Below are 24,420 nucleotides of genomic sequence, written 5' to 3' on the forward strand. Positions count from 1 at the left end.
TTTCTAAACTGGAATGGGGAGAAACTTTATAGGTTCAGAAGGAGGTGCAGCTCAGAATGATGTGTGCTGTGGAAATGGAATCATCAAAATGCTTTATTTTTGAAATGTCACTAGGATGGAAGTTCATAAAGTTCAGAAGGGAAACTGCAAAGAGGAAAACTCAACAGTGAATCCCCATCTGAGCTTAGCGTGTGAAACTAAGCAACCAGATGAAGACCTGTGGCAACCAAAGAAGTGTATAAACTGTTTGAAATGTAATGTCTATTTCTAATGAATTTGTTGACATACTGGGGTGTCTCATAAACCTGTTGAGAACATGCAGTAATGAGAGTACAGCTTGTAGGAAAGGCAGAGTAGATTCTGCTGGTGTAAGAGTGGGCTTTAGGGAATAGAGGGCTGGGTGTCGAGTGAGGTAAGTTAGCTGCAGCGTGGAAGCCTTACGGGCTGGGATACTGTGCCTAAATAGAAAGGGTGGTTATATCTGACAGTGTGAAACTTGGAGACCGTAAAGGCTGCAAGAGCAGAACGTGCTTTAACAATGAGAGGGTTCATTTATCCCCCTGTTGACAGGATATATATCACAGGGAGGCACGGTGCATGAATTTTTAGGAATTGTGAATGCCTTTTGCATGGAGCAATGAGCCAGAAAAAGGAGAAATAAATCTTCATATACCCTTGTGGGCTCTAAGAAATGTAACTGTTGTAAAATCACTTTGTAATAGTAACCATAGTGTACTCAGATTTAATGTCCTCATAGGAACAAAAAAGACGTAAACAGCATTGTCATGGGCTTGGGGTTTGTTTTTCTAACTCTTAGGAGTGGAGCTACATAAATATGAGGAGGCTAGTTAGGAAGTAAATGATACTGTGTAAGGGTAAAAAGCTCGCAGCTGGCCTCGAAACATCTTGGTGGCTCATGGTAAATGCAGAGCTTATATTTCAAAGATGTAAAAAAAAAAAATCCTAATGTAGAAAACTGAGTTGGTTAAAAACAAATAACTCACTGAAGGTAAAAGTGCATCCTCACGAAAAGGAAGCTGTATCCAGATATGGAAAAGGGTATAGTGGTGAGTTAATCCGTGAGACTGCATGAAGGGGTTTTTGGGAAGCAGTTCACTAAAGGCAAAACCACTACTACTCTAAACCTAAAAATAAGGAAGCCTTTCTGAGAATGTGTGGGGCAGATGGGTGATCCAAGTGTAAAGGAACATAGGACCATAGCAGAAAATAAAACTACATTGTCTGTGTGCATGCTCATTTCTGAGACTTCTTGGGAGATTCCCAAGTGGTGTCTTCCTTTACAAGGGAATAGTCTTGAGGAACTGTCTTAAATTGGAGCATCTGTGAAACAGAATCAGTAGAATATTTTTTAGGAGTGGCTGGTATTCACCTTAGTGATTTGAAGGAATAGGGAGTTTCTGACCTGGTCAACCTTTAAACAGTTGTCCAGAAATGGCAAATAGGGCACCAGTTCTTAAGAAGGGCCTCTGGGCCCATAAATCTGGCTTCTGCATTGTGCACATGGAAGAATTTATGGTATAGCATTATGATTCATAGACACCTTTCTAAATGCAGGCACTCAGCCATCACACAGTACTGCTTTTGTTCAGGAGCTGAGTTTGATGGAGTCGGTGAAACACATGGATTATGGTGATATGTGGCATAAGCACAGTCCAAAAAGATAAGGTCCCTTATCAAAGACTGTTGAAAACAAGCTGTCATGGGATAACAGAGAAGGGTTCTGTCATCAATTAGTAACTCCTTAAAGAAAAACACAGATGAGGGAAAAAGGCTAGTTCCAGCTTTCTGGTTTTGCACTGCTGATCCTTGTGCTGTTTGATATATTCATGCATGAAATAAGAGGGGAGAAGAATTCTAAACATCAAAAGTTGATAAGACTACCTTTAACTAATTTTGCATTAACTTAGTTAAAAGGTATAAAAGTTTCATGATATTATATGACCAAGCAGTAATAAAGCAAATGCAGTCAGTGCTGATTGTGCCATGATTAATGGCCCAAATTACGTGTGCACTTTGATGGGCTTCAAATTAGCTTTCACATCTTGGAGAAGGCTTTGGAGTCCTCCTGGGTAGTATGCTGAATATATTCGATAAACGGTGAACGCAAGTGTGTATTCATGACCCAGGGCACAAAGCTCTACATGAAGCAATTCAGTGTATGTACTGGAGAAGTTATTGTTGTCCTGTAGCACTTGTCTTCACCCTTTATGTGCTACCAGAGCAAGAAGTATTTTCCTTGTTAAGAACCAAATGGAACTGTGATGAGTAAAGTAAGGCTTTAAATTGAGAAGGTTGAGGTATGGAATTTCTTCCAAAATAAAAATTCTTACTCAGTGAACTTAAGAAAACCGAACCCATAACAGTTATTAGGGTAAAGGTGGGCACAGAGTGATGCACTTGAAAGCACGATAACTGAAAGGGAGCTCCAGTTGAACTGTGAATTGAAAAGAGCAGAGGGCCAGCACAGCACCCCGCCAGTTAAGCCATGTGTACAGCACTGGGATGGAAGTCACATATGCACAGCTCCTGGGTACAGCTAATGCAAACCCATGGGAAGAACAGGCAAGCGGTCAGTCAGCTGAAGAGCAAGCTGCAGGTCTCCTCACAGAATAGGTGCAAATGTCAAGAATGGCCATGTGGGATCAGATGAAAAGGTCTTCCTTTTCTGGTACCTGGTCCCTGACAACGGTCCTAGCAATGCTTTTATACAGTGGCGTGCTCAAATGTGCTGTACTTGAAATATGAGCAGATCGTCAAGTCACACAATGACACAGTGGTTTTCCTGTCTGTTCCTTTTCTGTGATTTCCAGCGATCCATGTGTTTGTTTTGTCACTCCAAGAACTGAGCTGATATTTCTAAAGACCTACAATGATTCTACAATTTCTTCCCTGATAGGTGGTCACCTGCTTAGGAAACGTTGCCAGGTATATGAAACATGCTGTGTCTGGGAAGGTGGGAGATCAAAGCTCAGAGCACAGGGTCCCGTTTTGAGTTTGGAAGGTGCTGTTAAGATTTGTTCCTGACTTTCTGTTAATGAGGGTCAGAGCAGAAATTTTAAGTAATTTTGACTAAGAACAAAAAAACCCAGATAAATGCTCAATCTGGGCTCTGTTACACACTCCCAGGTCTTACTGCAAAGGTGGTAAAGGTGTGAGAGGCACCCAGTCATTTCCACAGCTCTTTTCTGTGTGGGTTTTTTTTCCTTTGAGATTGAGGCTAGGGAAAAAAAATATCTATGCATTGAAAGATTGTTTCAGCTTCACTGTTCTGCAAAAGTGAAGGTATTCCCTTTGTGTTGTAGGAACAGTGGTATTATTGCAGGAGTGTTTTATATTGATCTAGGAGTTGGCTTGTGTCTGAAGTTACGAAAAGTGGTAGATCTTGCATAATTTTTAAAAGTGGGAAATTTGTTGTGTGTGTGTCTTGTGGAATGGCACAGTTTTTATTTAGAAAGTGAATGTACTGATTAAAGAATGAAAGTGCATTTGCAGCAAGAGTATTCTGTAGTTTTTTTAATGTTACTAATTTAGTTGGCTGCTACTAAAATACATAATAAAGTTTCTTTTTGCTTTTGTGGAAGGAAAAAGAAAACTGGCTCTGCTTACAGAGAGAAAGTGCTCAAACTTTAAAGGACCAGTTTTATTTTTAATCTGTATCACTTGATAATAAATGAAAACTGCTTTAGGAAACACGGATAAGAACCAGCACTCAGTGGGAAGTTTGGTGTTCAGAATTGCTGCTTTGTGCTTAGTACCGCTGAACCACTTGAGCACACCCTGTCAGACTCTTTAAACAATTAGTGGGGTAAGAGTAAGTCATGGTTTAAAAATAAATTCCAGCTGCCTTTTGACTCCAGAATCATATATATCATTGAAACTGTGAAAATAGCGTTAAAGTTAGTGCTGGGTTGAATTTCGCAGCACTAATGAACTGCTGTTTCTAATTACAGTAACCTCTCTGTGATGGTGAGTAGGTCTTTTTTGAAGGAATTCTCTGAAGCCCTTTTTATAGATGGACAGTAGGTAGAAGATGAAATTAAGACCCTAATCTAACAATGAAATGCTGAAATGAGTTGGGTTTTTTTTGTTTGGTTGGTTTTTGGTTTTGTTTTTAAATAAAAATAGCTGGATGAATTTTGATGTGGCGTATGTGCAAGACAGCCTCCCATCCCCTGCTTAATCCCTTCATTGCATGAGTAATGGAGAGACTGAATCAGTGAAATGTTTGCAAGACAGTGGCATGTAGCTGTACCCTACAGCTGGCTTTTAATGTTGAAATTCAACACTAAGAAACTTTGGTCTTCTAGCAAAACTCCTCAAAAAGCATGGTGGGTTTTTTTTTTTTGTATTGACTTTAGATTATTGCTTTGTATGTGTGCACTTTGATATTCAAGACTTTGTCTAATTATCAATGTAATATTAATTATAAACACATTGGTATCTTTTCTGATCATACCTGTGACCTGGAAGAGTAAGAAACAATGTCAGGGAAAAAAAATTCATTAGCTGTCAAACATAACTTCATATTTTGATTTAAGTGAGCAAAATTCTCTAAAGCAGGCACAGTAATGTTTTCTGAAGAACAAGTTAATTTTATAGAGGATAAGAGATGTTACTGAAAAATTGAAACTCAAAAGGTTGGTTATGAATTGCTCACTTGTATATAGTGTATGCTCATTTGTTAGGAGTTTTGTGTTAGATCTAATGTTCTGTCTCTAAATTCTAGGCCTTGATTTAAAAACAAACAAATTAATTTTTAATTCGACTCCAGTAGTGGAAAGAATAATTTCTCAGAAACATTACAGAAACCTGCTAAAATATGCATTCTTCAAATCAACCTCAAATTTTTGGCTTGATGTTAGTTGTGCAAATGCAGTATTGTTAAAAGATTTAAAGAGATTTTAAGTGTATTGAAACTGATTAAACATCACTTTTAAAAATCAGAACTAGCTACAATTGGAAGGCAGTTGAGATGCATAATTCAGTGTCCAAAAAAACCATGCGATGTGTTCAGGAAACAGTGTTTCCTTAAAATGCGTCATTAATGTAGATGACCCCTGTTCCTCGTGTGTTCATTCCCCGCCCCTCCAGCAGTGGTGATCCTCCTACTGTTTATAACTTTAATAAGGGAAGATTTTCTTGAGAGTTTTCATTTCACCTTTAGTTGCTCTGGTTCTGTCCTTCCAGATATCCAAACACAGCCTGCGAACTGCTGACCTCAGATGTGCCACAGATCAATGACAAGCTAGGAGGGGATGAAACTCTGCTGAATATCCTCTATGACTTCTTGGATCATGAGCCTCCTTTGAACCCTTTGCTTGCCAGTTTCTTCAGTAAGACTATTGGGAATCTCATTGCAAGAAAAACAGAACAGGTAGTGGTTAGATTTGTCCTGATACATAAGCACCAATTAATTTGCTAACATTGTTTGTGTTGTGTGGCAGTATCATTGCTATCCTTGTGATCTCATTGTATTTTTAGAGTTGAAAAATAATTTGCTATACTCTTTATGGTTAGAGTAAAAATGTAGTCTCTGAAAAGTTCTTTGGATTTCTCAGGTGAGGGAGTTGTTGGCTTGTATAGACACCTTTGCATAGTTTTGGTTTCAGATCTACAGTAACTGGGATATTCCTGTGCCATAGCTAAAGCTTTTTTTTTCTGTTCTAAGGCATGTTTGATGCACCCTTTGATCATGGCACAGAATCATCTCGTTGCGTAAACAATGCCTCAGTCTCATGCCTGTAAATGGGGTGCGGGAAACATGAGCTGAGCAGTGTTTTAGGAATACATGCATTCCAATTCAAAATTGATTTTTTAAATGAAGGCTTTCAAGAGAGCCTTAGTGGAATGGAAAATTCTCCAGCTTCACCAGCTTCTTGACACTCCTATTTCTGTGGGCTTGGGTTTCTTTGTGTCATAGAGGAAAGAAAAAAATAGTTTAAAAGATTTGATTTAGTATTGTCTTGAAATGAGAATGTTATTCTCTTCTTTTGCTCTCTGGAGCATTTCTCAACCTCGTAGCCATTTTGCATCAAGATTGGTTGTTTGAGACAAGAAGGTGAAGTACAGGAAGTTCAGTGTGCCTTGCCTGTATGTTGTACTAGCAACTGATGATGACACTTTTATTTTTAGGTGATTGCATTTTTAAGGAAAAAAGACAAATTTATTAGCCTGGTGCTAAAGCATATAGATACATCAGCAATGATGGACCTCCTGCTTCGTCTAATCAGCTGTGTGGAGCCCGCAACTCTACGACAGGAAGTACTGAATGTGAGAATCTACTGCATTTTTTTTCTTTACAGGATTGGGAATAAGGGGGTTTGTTTGTTTGTGTCTTAAAGGAATAGAATTCTTTGTCATTTATTATGAGAGCAGATCCACTCTTCTGAAAAATATTTTTCTTAGTACTAGAGTCTGCACGTTGGTTACTTTGGGTACTTCAGCCTGTTTGTGGCTTGCACAGCAGAAGAAACTTGCTTCAGTCCCTGGCAGTAAGGGATTTTCTACTCATTTTTCCATGTAGCAACCATTATTTACTCTAGCTGTTTTTGCTGTAGAGCTTTGACAAAGGAAATTTGTAATCTTTCCCAGTGTTCAGGATTTTAGACTGATCTTTTGGGACAGTAATTTGTTTTAATTCCTTGCCATGTTCAAGGGTGTATGTGATTGTTGTAGATGATATCTTGTGCCTCCTCCTTCCCATTCCTCTTTAATATGAGGCCTTATAAAATATCTTACTGAGATGCTTAGTTGCTTTACAGGTAGTACAAGTTTTTCTCCCTTCGCAGCCCAGTCTGGGTGAGGCTGTCTCATCCCCTCTTTAATGGGCAGATGTGCAGGACTGGAGGAAAATAAATCCTACTTTTAACTCTCTCTCAGTAAACTGGAAGAGCACTGTGCCATATGGAAAACTGTACTTGAGTCACTGAAGCCCACACCAGCACTTAGATGTTTGGCAAGCTTTGCTGCCTAAGTCTTCTCTGTCCAGAGAATTGACCACACCGTAGCTTAGCAGGTAAATGTTCTTCACAGTAACTCATGATAGATGATTACCCTTGCTCAATTCCTCCTCAGCCTTACGGTACATCATGCAGTACACATGATGTTACAGAGAAGGAAAAAAATAAAGGCACAGATCAGTCCTTACAGACTTGTATGGGCATTCATCTGTGAAAGGAAGATTTCAGTTTTTGACAGGAAAGTCAGCAATTCAATTGGTTAGACATCAGATAGTAATACCAAGAAAGGAGGTGGGAAGTAAAAAAAGCCTTCAAGAGATGGACTGACATAGGATGATGGTGATGGGGGATTCACTGCAAGAGAAAGCAGCTTTGCAGAATAGGTCCAACCACATTCCAGCTCATGATGGCCTCATGCCCTGAGGGGTGAGGGCAGGGATTGCTCCCCTTTGTTCAGCACTGGCAAGACCTGTCAGGGTCATAGAATTGTTTGGCTTCGAAGCAACCTTAAAGATCATCTATTTCCAGCCCCCCTGCCAGGGGCAGGGACACCTTCCACTAGACCAGGTTGCTCACAGCCCAGTCCAGCCTGGCCTGGAACACTTCCAGGGATGGGGCAGCCACAGCTTCTCTGGGCAGCTTGTGCCAGTGCCTCACCACCCTCACAGTAAAGAATTTCTTCCTTAGATCTAATCTAAACCTGCCCTCTTTCAGCTTAAAGCCATTCCCCCTTGTCCTATCACTACAGGCCCCTGTAAAAAGTCCCTCTGCAGCTTTCCTGTCAGCCCCTTTAGGTACTGGAAGGCCGCTCTAAGGTCTCCCCAGAGCCTTCTCTCCTCCAGGCTGAACAGCCGCACTTCTCTCAGCCTGTCTGCCCAGGAGAGATGCTCCAGTCCCCTGGTCAGTCTCTGTGGCCTCCTGTAGGCTCACTCCAGCAGGTCCATGTCCTTACGTTGGAGGCCCTGGACCTGGACGTAGTATTGTAGGTGGGGTCTCACCAGAGTAAAAGGGGTGAATTGCATCCCTCGAACTGCTAGTCATGCTTCTTTTGGTTTACCCCAGACTACAGTTGACTTCGTGGGCTGCAGAGACACATCGCTGGGTCATGTTAAGCTTCTTGTCAAGCAGCACCCCCATGTCTTTCTCCTCAGGGCTGCTTTCAATCCATTCTCCACCCAGCCTGTGTTTGTGCTTGGGATTGCCCCAGTCCGGGTGCAAGACCTTGCACTTGGCCTTGTTGAACGTCATGAGGGTTGCACGGGCCCACCTCTCAAGCCTGTCAAGGTCCCTCTGGACAGCATCCCTTCCCTCCAGTGTGTTGACTGCGTGACACAGCTTGGTGCTATGTAAGATCTATCCTCTTTCAGCCTCAAACCATCACCCCTGTCGCTACAGGCCCCACTAAAAAGTCTGTCCCCATCTTTCTTATAAGTCCCCTTTAGGTACTGGAAAGCTGCTGTAAGGTCTGCCCAGAGCCTTCTCTTCTCCAGGCTGAACAGCCCACCTCTTTCAGGAGGCCTAATACTACATTGGGGTCTCCAGGTTATGTTTCAGCTACTTTCCGAGTACAATGTGGATGTCATCTGAACAACAAAATGCCTTCTGCATTGTGTTTGTGTGACTTAGCAGAAGCTGATAACTTTACTGTCTAAGTAAAGTTTGAGAAGAACTATTTTTCACTGGAAAGTGCTGCTGTCAAGGGTACATCACTTAGGGGTGTGAAAAGAACTCTTTTCCACTTGACATTACTATGCTGGCAGAATCCTTCTGTGAACTTCATTTGGTTCATTATAAGGTTCTTGATGTTTGGGAAGGTAGTGTTTTACAGTGTCAGATTATGAAGATGATACCTTAAGTGTTAAGTTAAAATTCTGTTCTGCATAGCAAGTCCCACAGCACCTCTCCTTAGAGTTCTGAAGTCCACATTGTTGCTTTGACTCATTAAATCAGACACTACCTGATAACTGTGCAAGAGTCTAATTCCTGGCCTTTGATGGCATGGATGTGATAGCTGGATGGTGCTGGTGGCTCTGTTCTCTGCTTTTTTTTTCTACTACACCTTCTAAAGTGTGTGATTAAGCTTCCTTGTATACCCCTTGCTCAGATGATGTTAGCCACGGTGGACGTTCTCACTGTCCTAGTGCATTTGACTCCCAGTGCTGAGTGAAGCTGGGGCAGCGATTCCATGAGTGCTGTAAGTTGGCATTGCCATAGAAGGAGGCATTCCTGCTTTCACCTTACTGCTTGTTTTGCCCATCCAGCTCCTCTTGAATCATTGCCAGCTGAAGTGTTCATGTGGTTCTAAGGTGACATGGACTAGGGAATTGATCCAACTGAAAACATCTCTCCTTTTATTTGTGTATTTTGCCAGGATTGTTTTTGGCCAGCTCAGTTCCTTGATTTGGTTTGGTGGTTTAATTTTTTTTTTTTTTTTTTTTTTGCATAGACTTGTGCAATGATAAGGGAGGAGAAAGGAGCACAAGATAAGTGGATGAGTATGAGCAGAAAGAAGGTGGCAGTGCCATTTTGTACGTTCTTTAAACTGTTTGCAGAACAACAGTTCATGGTGGTTTTCCTCTTTCTCTTCCTTGATCTGTAATTGAGGGCATACAGTTAACACAAAAATAGGATAATGCTTTATCCATTTCCTTCTCTTCACGCATGACAGAGGAATGCTTTGTTCGTGTAGCTCAGATTTTGTTGTTTTGGAGAGCTGTGCCATCAGGAAAAAACCTTGCTAGCACAGGCTGTTCATACTTCTGTCCCAAGTTAGACAGAAGCACCACTGTACAAGGGAGCCTCTAGATTCAGTAGCCCATAGGTTGGTGTGATGGAAGTGAAATAATCTGTTTTCTGCATTGCATCTTTACAGCCCTGTCTCCTCTCTGTTTCTGGACTCTCACAACTGAAAATACTAGAAGAATCTTAATCAGAAACCTCTAAGGAGGCCCTTCCAGCAGGCTTGTCTTTCAGGCAGCTGCATTTTGATATCCTTGGACAAATATGACATTGTGCAGATGGATGACAGTGTATTCTCTTAGATCGATGTCATTTGATCCTGAAATGTCTCTGTGAATTTGTGAAAGGAATAACATTGTCTTTAAATAATTTACTTGTGCAACGAGAAAGTTCACATGTGGGTTGCTTCTTGAAGCATTTTTAATATCAGGACAGATAAGTGGCATCAAAGAAATCTGTCCTCTGCCTGCATTTTATTAGTATAAAATCTTACCTAAAAAAATGCTGAGAGCCACGACCGCTGTGAGAAGACTTCATGTCTGATTTTGCTGGCATGTAGTAGGTATTAATGTGAATATCTCTTCTGCACTTCATCTTTTCATGCTTGTCTTAGTGAAAAAAGGTACAGCTTCTGTTGTATAATCTTAATGGAGGAGAATTAGGCTGGCTTCCTTATTCTGGACTGGAGGAGAGAACCTGCTGTGGCTCAGCTGTAGCACAGTGAGTCACTGGGATCTCACCACAAAACCCCACCTTGGGGTTGCAGAGTGGGTTACACCATTCCACATGCCTGACACAGTTTCCTTGGTAATTGGGAGAATGTGATCCCTGTTACTCTGAAGACAAATTCTGCTTGTCCTGGCTGGATCCATGTCTTCTCCCTGCATGTGAAGAGTGCCCAGGCATGGACCGTGGCTTCTGCAGAAACCCCTCGCAAGCTTAATACCTCTGTAGGTGAACTGATCTTCCAGTTTTCACCACTTGTAGCCAGGGTATCACGTACCCTTTTTGTCAGGGTCTTAACATGGATACTGTTCATAGCACAGAAAAAAGACCTACTGCACATTGTCCTGCTTTTTTTCTGTTGCTTTCACAGTTAAAAACCTGCAAGAATAAAAAGGGTATATTCTTCATGCTGTTTTTACCCTAAAGAAACAGTAGCTCCCAGGGCTTGGTTAGACTAACACCTGTATCTTTCTCTTGTACAAAAATTGTCCTACTGCAAGATCAGTCCTCAGCTGAGGAAAGATTAGTATCAATACTTCAGTGAAGTGACTGTTGATGTTGTGGTCCTTGAAAGATTAGACAACTTGGTCTGTTGATGGCTGCAGAATCCCTTGGTTGACTACAGTCTTAAATAGTAAAGCACAAACTTTCTTTCACTGTGGCCAATTAGGAATATCCAAGCCAGAGTCAAACTGTTACTAGGTATATTTTCAGCAGGTTTTAGAAGACTTAAGTTGGAATACCTAATATAACAGACTTTCTTAAGCATTGACTTCGCAAGACCTCGAAGACTTATTCATAGCATAGTGCAGGTTGGAAGGTCCCTGAGAAGGTCCAGTTGCCTCTGCAGAGCAGGTCCCATTAAGTAGATTGCTCAAGGCCTTATCCAGGTTTTTCAGTATCTCCAGAACTGAAGACCTGTCTGGGCCCTCTTCCAGTGTTTGATCACTCTCAAGTGGAGATTTTTTTCCTAACACCCAATTGGAGTTTCCCTTCTTGCACCTTGTGCCTCCCGTCACAGCATCTCCCGAGAGCAGCCTGGCTGCATCATTTGTCCCCACCCCACTCTGCAGTCAGAGACCACAATAGCGTCTCCCCTTCACCTTCTCCCCAGGCTGAGCAAAACCCATTCTCGGTCTTTTGTCTGGCCTCATGTGCTCCAGCCCCAACCATCTCCAGGCCGCCATGGGACCTGTGTGCTATGGCAATGTCTGTCCTGTGCTGGTGAGCCCCAGCCTGATCCAGTATCTTGATGGGTCTTGCTGGTGCTGAATGAAGGGGAGCAGTCTCTGCTTTCATACTGCTGGCTGCCCTCAGGCTGTCAGGGGCATGACGCTGACTCCTGGTGTGACAGGTCCACTAAGGACCCTCTTGGCCTTTTCTGCAAGCTGTTTCTGGGTCATTGACTCCCATCTCATTTTTCCATCCCCTGTGTAGGACTTTGCATTTTGCTTTTTTGAACTTCTGAGGTTCTTCCCAGGCAGTTTCCCAGAGTCACAGAATGGTTGGTGTTGGAGGGTGCCTCTGGAGATCACCTAGTCCAGCCCCCTGCTAAAGCAGGTTCTCCCGGAGCAGGCTGCACAGAGTTGTGTCCAGGCAGGTTTTGAATGTCCCCAGAGAAGGAGACCCCACAGCCTCGCTGGGCAGCCTGTTCCCCTGCTCTTGTCACCCTCACAGTAAAGATATTTTTCCTCATATTCAGGTGGAGCTCCCTGTGGTGCAGTTTGTGCCCGTTGCCCCTTGTCGTGTCGCTGGGCACCCCTGAAAAGAGCCTGGCCCCGTCCTCTTGGCACTCGTCCTTAAGATGTTTGTAGACATTTATAAGATCCCCTCTCAGTCTTCTCTTCCCCAAGCGAAACATGCCCAGCTTTCTCAGGCTTTCCTCAGAAGGGAGATGCTTCAGTCCCCTCCTCATCTTGGTAGCCTCTGCTGGCCGCTCTCTAGATGTTCCCTGTGTCAGTTTCTCCAGCTTGTCTAGGTTCCTCCCCTCCTGCATATTAGCTGCGCCCCCTCGCAATGTGGTAGTCAAGTAGGTGTGGGAGAAGGTCTGCGTGGGTGAGCAGGACACTGCTGCCTGAGCTCAGGCATGCGCAGACAGCACTGACGTGATGGAGCATCCAAGAGAGGCAGTGAGAGGCTGCCCGAGCAGGCAGGGATGTTGCTAGGAAAGCCGAGGCTCAGCCAGTATTGATCCTGTCAAAGGCTGTGATGGGCAGCACAGGGAGTGATCCAGGGCTTCACCTAACAGGGCCTTGTAGCTAACTTGCGTGTGCCCGAGATGCCCCTTGGCAGTGGTATTAGTGTACATGTGGCATCAGGAGGAAAGATTGGTCATCCAAGGGCTGGATGAGCCTTGGCACTCTCCCCATGCACCAGGGGAGTCTGAGCTGCTGGCAAGCAGCATGGTTGTTGAAAGAGTAAATCTGGCTGGTGAGCGGGTTCTTTACTCCCTACCTAAGAGAGTCTCCAGCCATGCTCATCTCCCGCTTCCCCTTCTGTTGGTGAATTGCACGCTTAGGTGGCTCTGATGACTCCTTTGAGGAAACCTGTTCCTTCTTGCCTGTTACTGCCAAGCCGTTATGCCTTTTCTGTAAGTGCACATTTCCTGGTGGTGCAAGAGCTTTTTCATGTTGCCAGCTTCCAGCCACTCATGACTCGGAGAGTCTCCATCCTCTAATTCCTGTGTAGTCTCTGGCTGTTGGTGGTGAGACACTGGCACAGGCGGCCCAGAGAAGCTGTGGCTGCCCCATCCCTGGAAGTGTTCAAGGCCAGGCTGGATGGGGCTTGGAGCAACCTGGTCTAGTGGAAGGTGTCCCTGCCCCGGGCAGGGGGGGTGGAACTACATGGTCTTTAAGGGCCCTTCCAACCCAAACTATTCTGTTCCTCCTTCCATGCAAAATTAGGGTCCGGAAACCCTGACTCTTTCCATGGTCTCTACAAAAAAACCCTGTTGAAATTCTTTTCATGTAGTAATATGAACAATAATATATAACAACATAATACTACATTTTCTTTGTACCTCCAGCCATAACTCCTGTCACGTGGCAGCACAGTGCTTAGATGAGAGTGCATCTGCTGTGGGTGAGGGACATTATCTCCACCAAGGAAAAGCACAAGGTGCTCCCTGCTGCCTGGGACCTGGTTGACCATGCCCTCCCTCTCTCAGTTCTATATGGGTTGAGGCCTCCCATGTGTCAATGTAGTTGCCTCAGGTGGTGGTGGGGACTGTGCCCTCTTGCATGTCACCACTGTGGTCGTGCTGATTTGCAGTTCCATGCAGCCTCGACCAGCACCTCCATGCCCCCTTCCATGCCTGTGGCCTCATTAACTGCCAGGTCCCAGTTTGCCTGGACCAGTTTGCCATGTCCCACTTGTTCTGTGGTGCCTGAGCGTACATGATATAGGTGTTCCCCAGCAGTAAGCAATTGGGCAGAAACCCAGTGCTCCATAATCAGGTGGCAGCAAACAGCAGCCTGGTCTGTTTGCAGACAAATCAGTTGTCTCCTGCTTGCTTGCCCTGTGTCTTGCAGTCTTCCTTTTCCTGTAGAATAATTCAAGTTGCACACATATACAAGTTTTCTGTCCATAAATTCCTTACAAGTGTGTCATTCATCAGTAAGAGTAAATACACTACTGGGTTGCATGTGGTCAGAATAGTTTTCCTACACTATCACTCCACATTTGGGTGTTGACTGCCATTCCTGATGCTGAGCAGGAAAAACACAAGGAAGCATGTTGATCTCTGTTAGTTTTGCGTTTCATGTGTGACTCTTAAGGGAGATGCTGAATGTAACACTGTTGTGCTTCAGTCTAGGTAGGTAAGCCCTGCAAGTGTCACAGCTTTTGTTTGAGGAGTCCATTAAAGAGTATTCCTTTCCTTATGAATGTCTTCAGTCCATCTCTTAAACAGCAGCCTCAAGACAGAGGAATTGTTGCCTTCCAGTTTTACTAGGTGGTGCTTAATTCACCAAAGTTTGGTATTGCTCTTCTAATCTTAACACGTTATTTCAGTTGGGATTTTTTTTGCTTTTGAATTTCATTTTCTGTGTTCCTTAGTTCCCAGGAACAGTAATTCCTTTGCTCAGATGACTGCTCCTGCTTCCCTCCCCAGTACCTCTCTCTGTGGCCATCCAACTCCCCCTGGAGCCCATTCTTATGGCAGTCCAGGCAAAAAGAGCAAACCTTCTTATCATCCTTGCTTACCGTGTGACTCCCAGTTTTCATTAACAAGGCCCATAGGCTCAACTGATTTGGGACTTGAGGGAGGATGCTGATACAGAATAAAGTTGCAACTACAGTGGAGAGCTGGGATTTAAGTTGCTATGCTCTGCAAGGGGAAGTGAATACATTTAATGCAGCGGTGTTTATTAGTTTTCTTCTGGGCTGTGGAAGTTGTAAGGGTAGAAGAAACTTTGGTAGGTAAAAAATCCTCTGCTGATACAGATTGACAGGTAGGTTCTGCACGAAGCAATAAACAGGCTGAAACACACTGTACCATATCTATGCAGCTTACTATTTGAAGAATGGAAAGTTGCAGGTAAAAATGGGTATAAGTGTTTGGGATCTTTTTAATGAAGTTGTGCAGTGTGTTAATACTGTGGGAATACCTGGAGATTGCAGTCGAAATCTGGGCTCGTAATCATGGTGCTGTGCAAACACGGGGTGTAGAATTGATGATGAAAAATGAAAGATGCCAACATAACAGAGGAGAGATGGGTAATTTTATCGTTATAGAGAATGCCAGTAGGCATAATGCATTTGAGAAGCTGTTTTTTAGAAGATACAAGTGAGGAGAACTTCATTGATTTTGATGAAGCCGTTTTGGTAAATTGCTAGTTGACAGCTACCTGAGCTGTCATCAGAAGACTTGAGTCTCAGGATTTGAGAGAAGGGTTTCAGTAGTCATATCCAAGCACAGGGAGATGAGAAAAGATGCTTGTAGACTAAATCAGCGAAGAGGTAATGGACAGTTGTTTTGTTAGTGGAATAGAGATGGCAAGATGTATTAAGACACATCAGGGATAAACTCTACTGTGATGGTCCTGAGAAGAAGGTTTAGGAGTTTAATTTTGATGCTGGAAAACTAAAAACCAGTGGAAGAATCTGAAAAGATAGGTTGGTAGAGAGACTGGTGAGGAAGAATATCTTAGGAATCCAGTTTTTTGAACTGGATAAACTGGATATCGCGAAGAAGAAAGTACAGATACTAAATCTGAAAATAGGGTCTTGAATTAAATACTTGGTTTTGCAGCTGTATGCTGGGTAGATTTTTGGGCAGTGTTAGTATTTTTGCAATAATAAGATGCACCAGAAAGGAGACTTAAGTCAGACATTTCAGACTTAGTAGGAAAACAGCAGTATTATTTATGCGAAAAGTCACTAAAAATGGTGGTTTGGAATTTTTCTTTTAAGTCACTCATAGTTCATAACTCAACATGGCATTGGAGAGGAGAGGATGAGATCGGTAGGAAGGTTATTAGAGCAAAGCTGGTAACAAGTCAATGTAAGGATTATAGTTGAAGTCACGTGAATAGAAAACATAAAAATCAGCATTCAAGGAGAGAAGATAGGCATAGAGCCATCTTAAACAGAAATGGAAGGCAGGAGACTGTTCATTTTCTCCATGACTCATCTGGAGAGTGATGGAAGATTATATCATTGCAGAAACCTCCAAAGTCTGTCTGTCTTTTAATTAATGTTTGGTCAGTTATTTCAAAAGCAACTGTGAATGCATTAGTTTGACTGAGTAGTTTGATTTATGTTAGACATCTAGCTGTTTGCCTGGAATGGAAACTGTAGAAATTTAAGTGAAAATGATTGGGTGGAAATGAGAATTTGAGCTTGCATATGAAGCTGGGAAGGGAAAAACTGGAATGTGTCATTTGCAGATGGTGTACTTGGTTTGCATGCAGTCAGGAAAGGGAGATGAAGTGATAGCTTGTGCTAAGAAAAGGAAGTAGTCTGAATCTGGCGTAGAGCAAGAACGTGAGACACAATAGCATTGTTGTGTCATCTCAAAGTCTGAGAAATTATTTAGTGTAAACAGTAGTAAGGCTGTAAGAATAGGAAATGGTAGGAGAAGAACATGTCGATAATTACACTAATGCTGCTTCAGATGAGTGTTCATGACTGATCTGTTCCGTGTTTTCCAAGGGTATTTAAGCTTTTAGTTCCATGGGCAAGGTAGTACATACTGATGCAAATTAAAATGCATCTCTGTCTGTGCTTAGGGGAGTTTGTATACTGCTTGTGGCTTTGATTATGAAATAGAAGGAAAGGGCTTTCCCTTCTTGAAAAGCCTGTGTTACACAAGACTTATCAAAGATCCTCTGGTTTTGAATTCTGTGATCTCAAACAGGGATTTTCTTTCCCTCTTCCTTTCCTTCCAGTGGCTTAATGAAGCAAAGATTATTCAGAGACTTGTGGAACTGATCCATTCAAGCCAGGATGAGGACGTGAGTATGACAAGACTAAGTTTTGTCTTTGTGGGTGGTGCGTCTTATAAGTTCCAGAAGACTCTTCTGTCTCTTCGATAATGCCCAGGTGACTTACAGAGAGAGAAGACGAGAGACGATCTGTATGAATAGACATCCTGTCCGTCCTCTGGTTGCTCTATAGCAAAATGTTTTGTTGTACTTTTAGTCTTGACTTACTCTATTACTAATTTCTTAGTTCATTCTGCTGCTGCATCAGTTCATCTCAGTGTCTACAGTCAGTGGCAACTTGGTTTTAAGTAGGAACCTGCTGTTTGAAACAGGCTGTTAAAAAACATCTAAATTAACCAGTTCACTGAAATTTTCAATTCTTTTTAGACCATAAGCAAGGAGGTATTCAGTTGTAAAATCTACAATACACAGTTCTCTGAGCCCATGGAAGAGAAATGCTGAGTATTACAGAGTGCTTTTTCCCCCCTTTTTTTTTCTTTCAATAATGTTCACAAAATGTCCAAGCCAGGAGCTCTAGGTCTGGATTTTAGTTTCCTACATTATCATTTCACATTTGGGTGTTGACTGCTGTCCCTGATGCTGAGCAGGAAAAACACAAGGAAGTGTGTTGGTCTCTAGCTGGCCTGCTTTGACTTAAATGGGGATGGTGGCACTTGTCCACAGCTTCCTGCAAGTGCCAGCAGCAAAGTGAACTGAATGGCACAGGATTCTTATGGTGTAGTGTTAGTACCAACACTATGATTCCTTCGTCTCATCACAGCAAAAATTACCCCTTCTGGGAGAAAAAGTTGGAAGTAACATGCTGATTTGTATGCCTTCAGCCATGCTATCTTATTGGTGAATGCTTAATTACAGCATAAGATCTTATACGTATAGTAGCTACAGAGAGTCTTTGATTGATAGCCAGAATGAGATGATTAATTTATCAAAATACTACTTTAAAGCCTTTAAATACATAATAAAGAAGTTGTACAGGGTATTATCAAGCTATTTATTTTTCTTCATGCAGGAAACCTCTGTGTAGTGAGAAGTAAGAATGAAATACTTATATTTGAGATTTGCAAGTTAACACACTTGGTTGGGAAGATGTAAAAAAAGAATCCTCACTTCCTGAAAACTTTTAACTGCATTTAACTATTAAGTTCAGAAAGACCTCCTCTTTGATTTTAAAATCTGTTAATGCTTCTAGTAACTCATGTTGTATTTAACAGACAAATAATGTAGAACATGGAGGCACTTGTTTTAAAAAATTACGATTGTCAGTTTCTTGCATTCCCAGCTATGTTAAATTGTCTCTGATTGCCAGAATGAGCCAAGTAGAGATGTCAGTACTGAAATGTATTCTCTAACATTGTTTACAGAGGCAATCAAATGCTTCCCAGACCCTGTGTGATATCATAAGATTGAGCAGAGACCAGAGCAATCAGCTCCAGGATATACCTGAGCCTGATCCACTTCTCACAGCACTGGAATCGTAAGTACTTGTCAGAGAACTGTTGATAAACTACTTTCTACTAGAATTGTCACTTGCTGATAGCTCTCTAGAGACACAAACTATGCATGTGAAACCTTTGCTTAACTCTTGACATTTGTGCCAACCATTTAATACTGCTTTTAAACTGTAGCATCACTTAACTGCCTCTGTGGAGATCTCTGAGTTTTGTAGCTCTGTATGAAGGCAAATCAGGGTTAGCAATCCCCAAAGCTCACAAGCTGATTCGAGATGAGGCAATACTAGTGAATGTGTTAAAACACTCATAGTGAATTTGGAGGAAGGTGAACTGCGGTGGCAATAGTTAAGGGAAATCCCACAAAGACAAATCTTAAAATTCCTGTATGGACGGTGTTCTTGGAGGTTTAAATTGGGTATTGGGAAAAATTTCTGCACCAAAAGGGTGGTGAAGCACTGCAGCAGGCTGCCCAGGGAGGTGGTGGAGTCACCATCCCGTGGGGGTATTTAAAAAACATGTGGATGTGGCTCTTGGGGGGGACATGGTTTAGTGGTGGACTTGGCAGTGCTGTGTTGACAGTTTGACTTGATCAAAGGTCTTTTCCAATCCAGATGATTCTGATTCAGTCATACTTGGCTAATCAGTAGCTCTTGTTGCAACTTGTGCAAGTGTTGCACCATATAGACAGGTTTCAGATCATCAAGTTGCTGTTCTTCAAAATGGGGAAGCAAATGCTGTGATAACCGAAGGAATTCATAGTAGCTTGTATGTCATTGTGCACTTTTTGTAAGGGGCACTATCAACTGTCTTCCAACCTTTGCCGAGGTCTGCTTACATACCCTGAGTGTTCTCTGGCATGCTGGTTTGGGCTCCTGAGTCAAATATCAGTTGTAGACTCCATAATTTATGTGAACCTTGGGTTGCCTGCACTTCTGCAGAGATCAGGTGGTGCTGAGATACAGCCCGACAGCCCTCACCAAAGATTGTCTGTATGCCTGTTACTGAGACTGAATTATTAATCTGCCTGGTTTTATTCTCCAAATCTGGTTGAACCCTGAAAGAAGTAAGCCTGCACACTTTAAATGCCTCCCTAGTCTTCCCTATTTGAATGATACTCAAAATATCATTCCATTTCCTTGTGGTGTTAGGGCTAGATGGTGACAATTTAGATCTCTCTCTGTGTACTGTCCCTGTGGATCTCTGAAATACACTAAAGTTAGTGTCAGCTACTACTTTTGCCTCAAAACACTGTCACCTGTGACCTTCACAAGCTCTAACCACATGTCAGAAACATTGTGCAGTGCTTTCATTAGAGATGGCATGGCACAACGCAGGTACCTAATTGTTTCTGCACTCTGGTGATAAACTTTGCAGACACAATTTGTAAATAGAGATACTACTGTCTTTTATTAGGCCTGGTAGTTTGGCTGGAAAAAGTAGGAAAGCTGTTCTGGTTTGTGTTTTGTCATGTTTGTAGGTGATCTTGTGTAACTTACTTGAAGGTAATCACTAAATAATTGTGGGGAGGGGAATCTAGTGATTTCTATCATTTGGAAACTGTTGGGGTGTGCTAGGCTCTTCTAAAGGTGTAATCTAGTGATAAATGGCACTAGTGTACAGTTGGCAAAAGAAGCATTTGTAGTTTTTCAGGTTTTCTAAGTTACTTTTGGTAGAAGGTATTCCCTTGAAAAAAGGATGCAAGGATGCTTGTGATCCCAGCTAACAGTGCCCAGCACTTCTCAGAACCTTTGATTGTCCAGACAACTTGCAGTGAAACTCAGAAGAAGTTTTTCATTTAAGTTTGGTGGTTGTTTTTTTAAATACAGAGCTAACTTCTTCAGTATTACTGGGGGAATATATTGGTGAGAAACCTTCAGAGTATTTTTGTTAGGAGTAGTTTCCCAAATAGTGTTAGGTATGAGTTGTGTACCATAAAATGTTGATTTTTTTGTTTACTCTATTCCCTTAGCATTATTTCTTTGTTCTTTGTGATGTAGTTTTGAATTATTTATCTTAGCATGCTTGCCACTTCCTGTATTTGCTTCAAACCTAAAAACGTTACTGGAGATTCAGTGTGAGATTGAAACCAAATAAGGTTCTTTTAGGCCTGAAGGTGCCGTTTTGACAGAAAAGAAACAAGAGTTTGCATTGAATAGTGTAGCCTCTATAGCTAGGGCTTAAAATTCCTCTTTTACATGTTTTTGTTGAGCCAGAGCTTTCTTAACTTATGTGACATTGCTACTGTTTTCTCCTTATTCTGAGCTGTCAGTTCATACATGAATATTGGGGCTTCTGTTGGGACAGGAGCAGATGTGTGTGGGTAAAAACAGGACATGAATCATGCTGCACAGGAGCACTGGAAAGCCACAGTCCCTGCAGATGTGCAAAAGATCTTCCATGGGCTTGACATGTAACTGCCCCTGCAAGGCAACGCTCTTCCTTAAATACTTCCTTTCCTTTGCTGTGCCTGCAGAAATGAGGCAGATCTGGCCTTTTGTCCCATGGCCTGCCGTAATACTGTCTTGTTAAATAGCACAATGCTGGATTGTCAGTGTAGATTGCAACCCTGATTGCAGAGCCTTCAGCATCTTATCAGGTCTGTATTGGTTTTGTAATTGGTGTTAATGTTTGGAGGTTAGCCTGTCTCCAGTTGGGTCATTTCACCTGGGAAGCCCAGGACCTTTAATGAGGCTTGTAGTTCTGTGGAGAACATGGTACTTTCAGACTTTCTGGGTAATTTTAGACTTTGCTGGTAGTTTTCGACTTTCTTGGTAGTTTCAGAGAGGGATGTGGAACCCTGCTGTGTGTGGAGCAGAAGATTGCTGCCTGTGGTCGTCTTTCATGAGAGCCTTTGTGACACCAGTGGTGGGATTTAAGCAAGCTTCCTTGATTACACAAAGCTGGAGTTTGAAGTTTGTCTCACACTTTACTCAGGTGGTCTTTAGTATTCTTCCCCCTCTCTCTTTGCGCTCCCTGTCAGTCACATTCATCTTCCTGGTGTTCTCTGGGTATGCATTTTGCGTGTTTTAAAGCACCACATGTAACTTCCAGGAGATAAATAAAAATGTCTTTGCACTTTGAAAAGACACGTCTAAAAGTCATTATACCACTGCACCATTTAGAAGGAAAAAATACTTGGAGCAAAAGTGATTTTTTGCACAACTTACCTTTCTGCTGAAGGTCACCTATCTCGCTGCTTTTCTTGGCCAATTTTTCTGAGCGTTACTGGTAACCTTTTTTGATCTTCGGGTAACTTTTATTGTTTGTGAATCATGAATTAATGATGAGATAATAGAGCAAGAAGGAGCTGTGAGCAGAGTTATGGAATAGATTCCAAATCTAGATTTTTCAGTAACGGCTGGCTGTATGCAATAAAAGTGAATTTGGTTAATTACAGTAAACTCTTACTTCTTTTTCCTGACTCTGCCTCTTGTGCTTGTGCTGATGGAGTGTATTTAGATGCTACTTATTAAAATAATTTTCTTATGCATTATGCATGTATTTTTACATTTTTACCTCATTTTATTTATACAAATGTAAATGAGACATTTTGAATGTTAGAAAATAGTAAAAATGAGGCTGTGAACTTGAGTAACACTGTTTTTAGCTGGACATGTGACTTAGCCAGTCAAGAATGGCACTTGCTGAGTACTGGATTTTGGAGAGCTGTCATTAACATCTGCAGAATTAGCATGGGAAAGGGTCTGAATACAGAGGTGGAAGCAGTCAAGTAACTGTAGATGAGTAACAGTGCCAGCCCGAACAGAGAGAAAAGTGGGCTGTTACCTTTGTGCTAATTATTCTTCAATTCTAAGGCCATTTCAGAGTAATTTGTGATGCTAGAAAGGACCAGTATCATTATTCATTCTGACTCAGCAGTCTTCAAGACTTTGCTTGGTGATCCCTCCACCTGGCCCCAAATCTGTCAGTATTTAGAAGGCATCTTATCTTGGTTTAAGGGCTCAGAGATGGTGAATTGATTAAAATATTTCAAGGGGATAATAGTGAAGACTACTGAAAAGGTGCATATGATTTACAGTTTGCATTTGTTGGTCTCCGTTTCCAGGTCCTGGATCTTACAATGCCACTGGCAGACTGTAAGGGTCAACTTCTACTTCTTGTTGTCTCTGTCTTCTGGATTGTGATGGATAATTTTAGACTGTCCGCTGATAGCTTCATATTGTCTTTAGTAAATTAAATTGAGTTTACACTTGGGTTGTCTTCCAGTTTATAACTTAGATGTATATCCTATTGATAAAGGAGAATGACAATTGGTTTGGAGTCCAGTTATAATTGGGTCTTGTCTTAGTGACAAGTAAGCAAGTTCAGAAACCTGGTGTAGAGCCATTCTTGTCCTATGAGACTTCAGAGGGGTTGTATTTATTCTTTCTCAAAGAAAACTTGCAGCCTTTTTCTTCAGAAGACCCAGAAGTGGATATTTTGTGATTAAAGCAACTGCCAAATTACTTCTAATTCGTATGCTGCTAATGTGTGTGTGTTGATCAACAGGCAGGAATGTGTGGAGCAGCTCCTGAAGAATATGTTTGATGGAGAACAGACTGAAAATTGCATAGTGAATGGAACACAAGTTCTTCTAACGTTGCTGGAAACAAGGCGCTCTGGGTAAGTTAGCACTTACTTCTCTAGCAAGAACAATTTTAGGAATTCCAATCTAGTATTACTTAAGCAAAAAAGGAGATTTTTTTTTTTGGCCTAGTGTGATGTGCTGTCTAGAAACAAGTGCAACAAAAGCTGTTTGGTTTCTTTGATGCAGTAGCTGTACCTCATGGCAGTTGTACCAGTTGGCAACTGGGCCTTTTTGTGGGCTCTTTAGTTTTCTTGCATGTGTGTAGCAGTCTTGTCTGTAACATCAGAGATCTTAAAGCAGAATGTGTGCAGAGTAGGGGAGGGAGTGGTATGTCATGCATAAACTGTGTGATGATGTGTATATATATATGGTTGTATAGTTTTGGGTTTTTTTTAAATTATATCACCCTTTTATTTCTTACGGAGATGGAGGAGAGAAAAGGCAAAAGAGTTCTGGGAAGGGAGACATTGAAAATCTCTTTTTTTTATAAAGGAGGAGAAAAGAGTGAAGGAAATAATGGAGGGTTAGGAAAGATGAAAGAGAAGGACAGATGGCGTCACTGGGCAAACAAGTTGCTAGTCAGAAAGTCATATGCGGAGTTAAAACTGAAAAGCTTAAATACTAATTCTACCATGTCTTGTGCCCAGGATCTCTGAAGGTTTGTGAGTTGGAGGCTTAGGCGTTCCTATCTAGCCCATTCCCTGCCTTGCTGGAATTACATCTCATGACTGAAATGAAAGCATTTCTTTTATTCCAATGTGAGACTCTGCTGTTGGAAAGGGCTAGTAATAGTTGTTGTAATTTACTGCTTGCTGATAAAGAGGTATGGTTATGAGCACAGCTGCATGCCTGCTCAGGGTTTTCATTGGTTAGTGTATTTATATACATCTTTTTCAACACTTGTGGAAGGTTTACGGTTTTTAACGAATGTTTATAGTAACTCTTGCTTATGTAATTTACTTTTCAAATGTTTGGGAAGTTTTAAAAATGATGAAGCACTTCAGTAATTCGTCTCTCAGCTCTGCAGACAGCTTATTGTCTGTCTTCCCACTCATCTCATTCACAGTTTTGATTGTGTGACTAGCATATCATAAATGATACATTAATAGAAATGTAGTTATGTAAATATATTCAGTAGCCAGAAATTATTATTTTTCATATTCATAGTTATTTTTCAAGAGAAAATGACCAACATGGACAGTGTGACTGGAGACCATTCTAAGATTTTGTCAAATCTCAACTGTTGTGCTTTTCTTCTTTACAGAGTGGAAGGACTGATGGACTCATACACTCAGGGATTTGAAAGGTCTTACACTGTCAATAGCAGCATCTTACATGGTATTGAACCAAGGCTAAAGGATTTCCACCAGCTGCTGCTCAGCCCTCCCAAGGTAGGGCATCCCAGCATCTCTCAGGAGCAAATGGCTCCTGAAGTGTGTTTCAAGGTTTCCCTTTCTTTATACAAAGGCTTCCTGGATATTTTCTGAAAG

The 24,420-nt window shown here is 41.8% G+C and overlaps 1 protein-coding gene across 2 annotated transcripts in view; it reads left to right on the forward strand.

The window, feature by feature from the left end:
* PPP6R2 (protein phosphatase 6 regulatory subunit 2) overlaps positions 1 to 24,420 on the forward strand; it is a 106,937-nt gene that overhangs the window by 50,256 nt on the left and 32,261 nt on the right. For both annotated transcript variants that reach the window (XM_055711561.1, XM_055711559.1), the window contains 6 exons: positions 5,209 to 5,395; positions 6,154 to 6,291; positions 16,835 to 16,900; positions 18,253 to 18,365; positions 22,852 to 22,965; positions 24,195 to 24,321. In XM_055711561.1, the coding sequence (XP_055567536.1) occupies positions 5,209 to 5,395; positions 6,154 to 6,291; positions 16,835 to 16,900; positions 18,253 to 18,365; positions 22,852 to 22,965; positions 24,195 to 24,321 (745 nt within the window). The remainder of the gene's footprint in view (positions 1 to 5,208; positions 5,396 to 6,153; positions 6,292 to 16,834; positions 16,901 to 18,252; positions 18,366 to 22,851; positions 22,966 to 24,194; positions 24,322 to 24,420) is intronic.

The sequence above is a fragment of the Falco cherrug genome, chromosome 5 (assembly GCF_023634085.1).
Source record: "Falco cherrug isolate bFalChe1 chromosome 5, bFalChe1.pri, whole genome shotgun sequence".
In the NCBI taxonomy this organism is placed as follows: Eukaryota; Metazoa; Chordata; class Aves; order Falconiformes; family Falconidae; genus Falco; species Falco cherrug.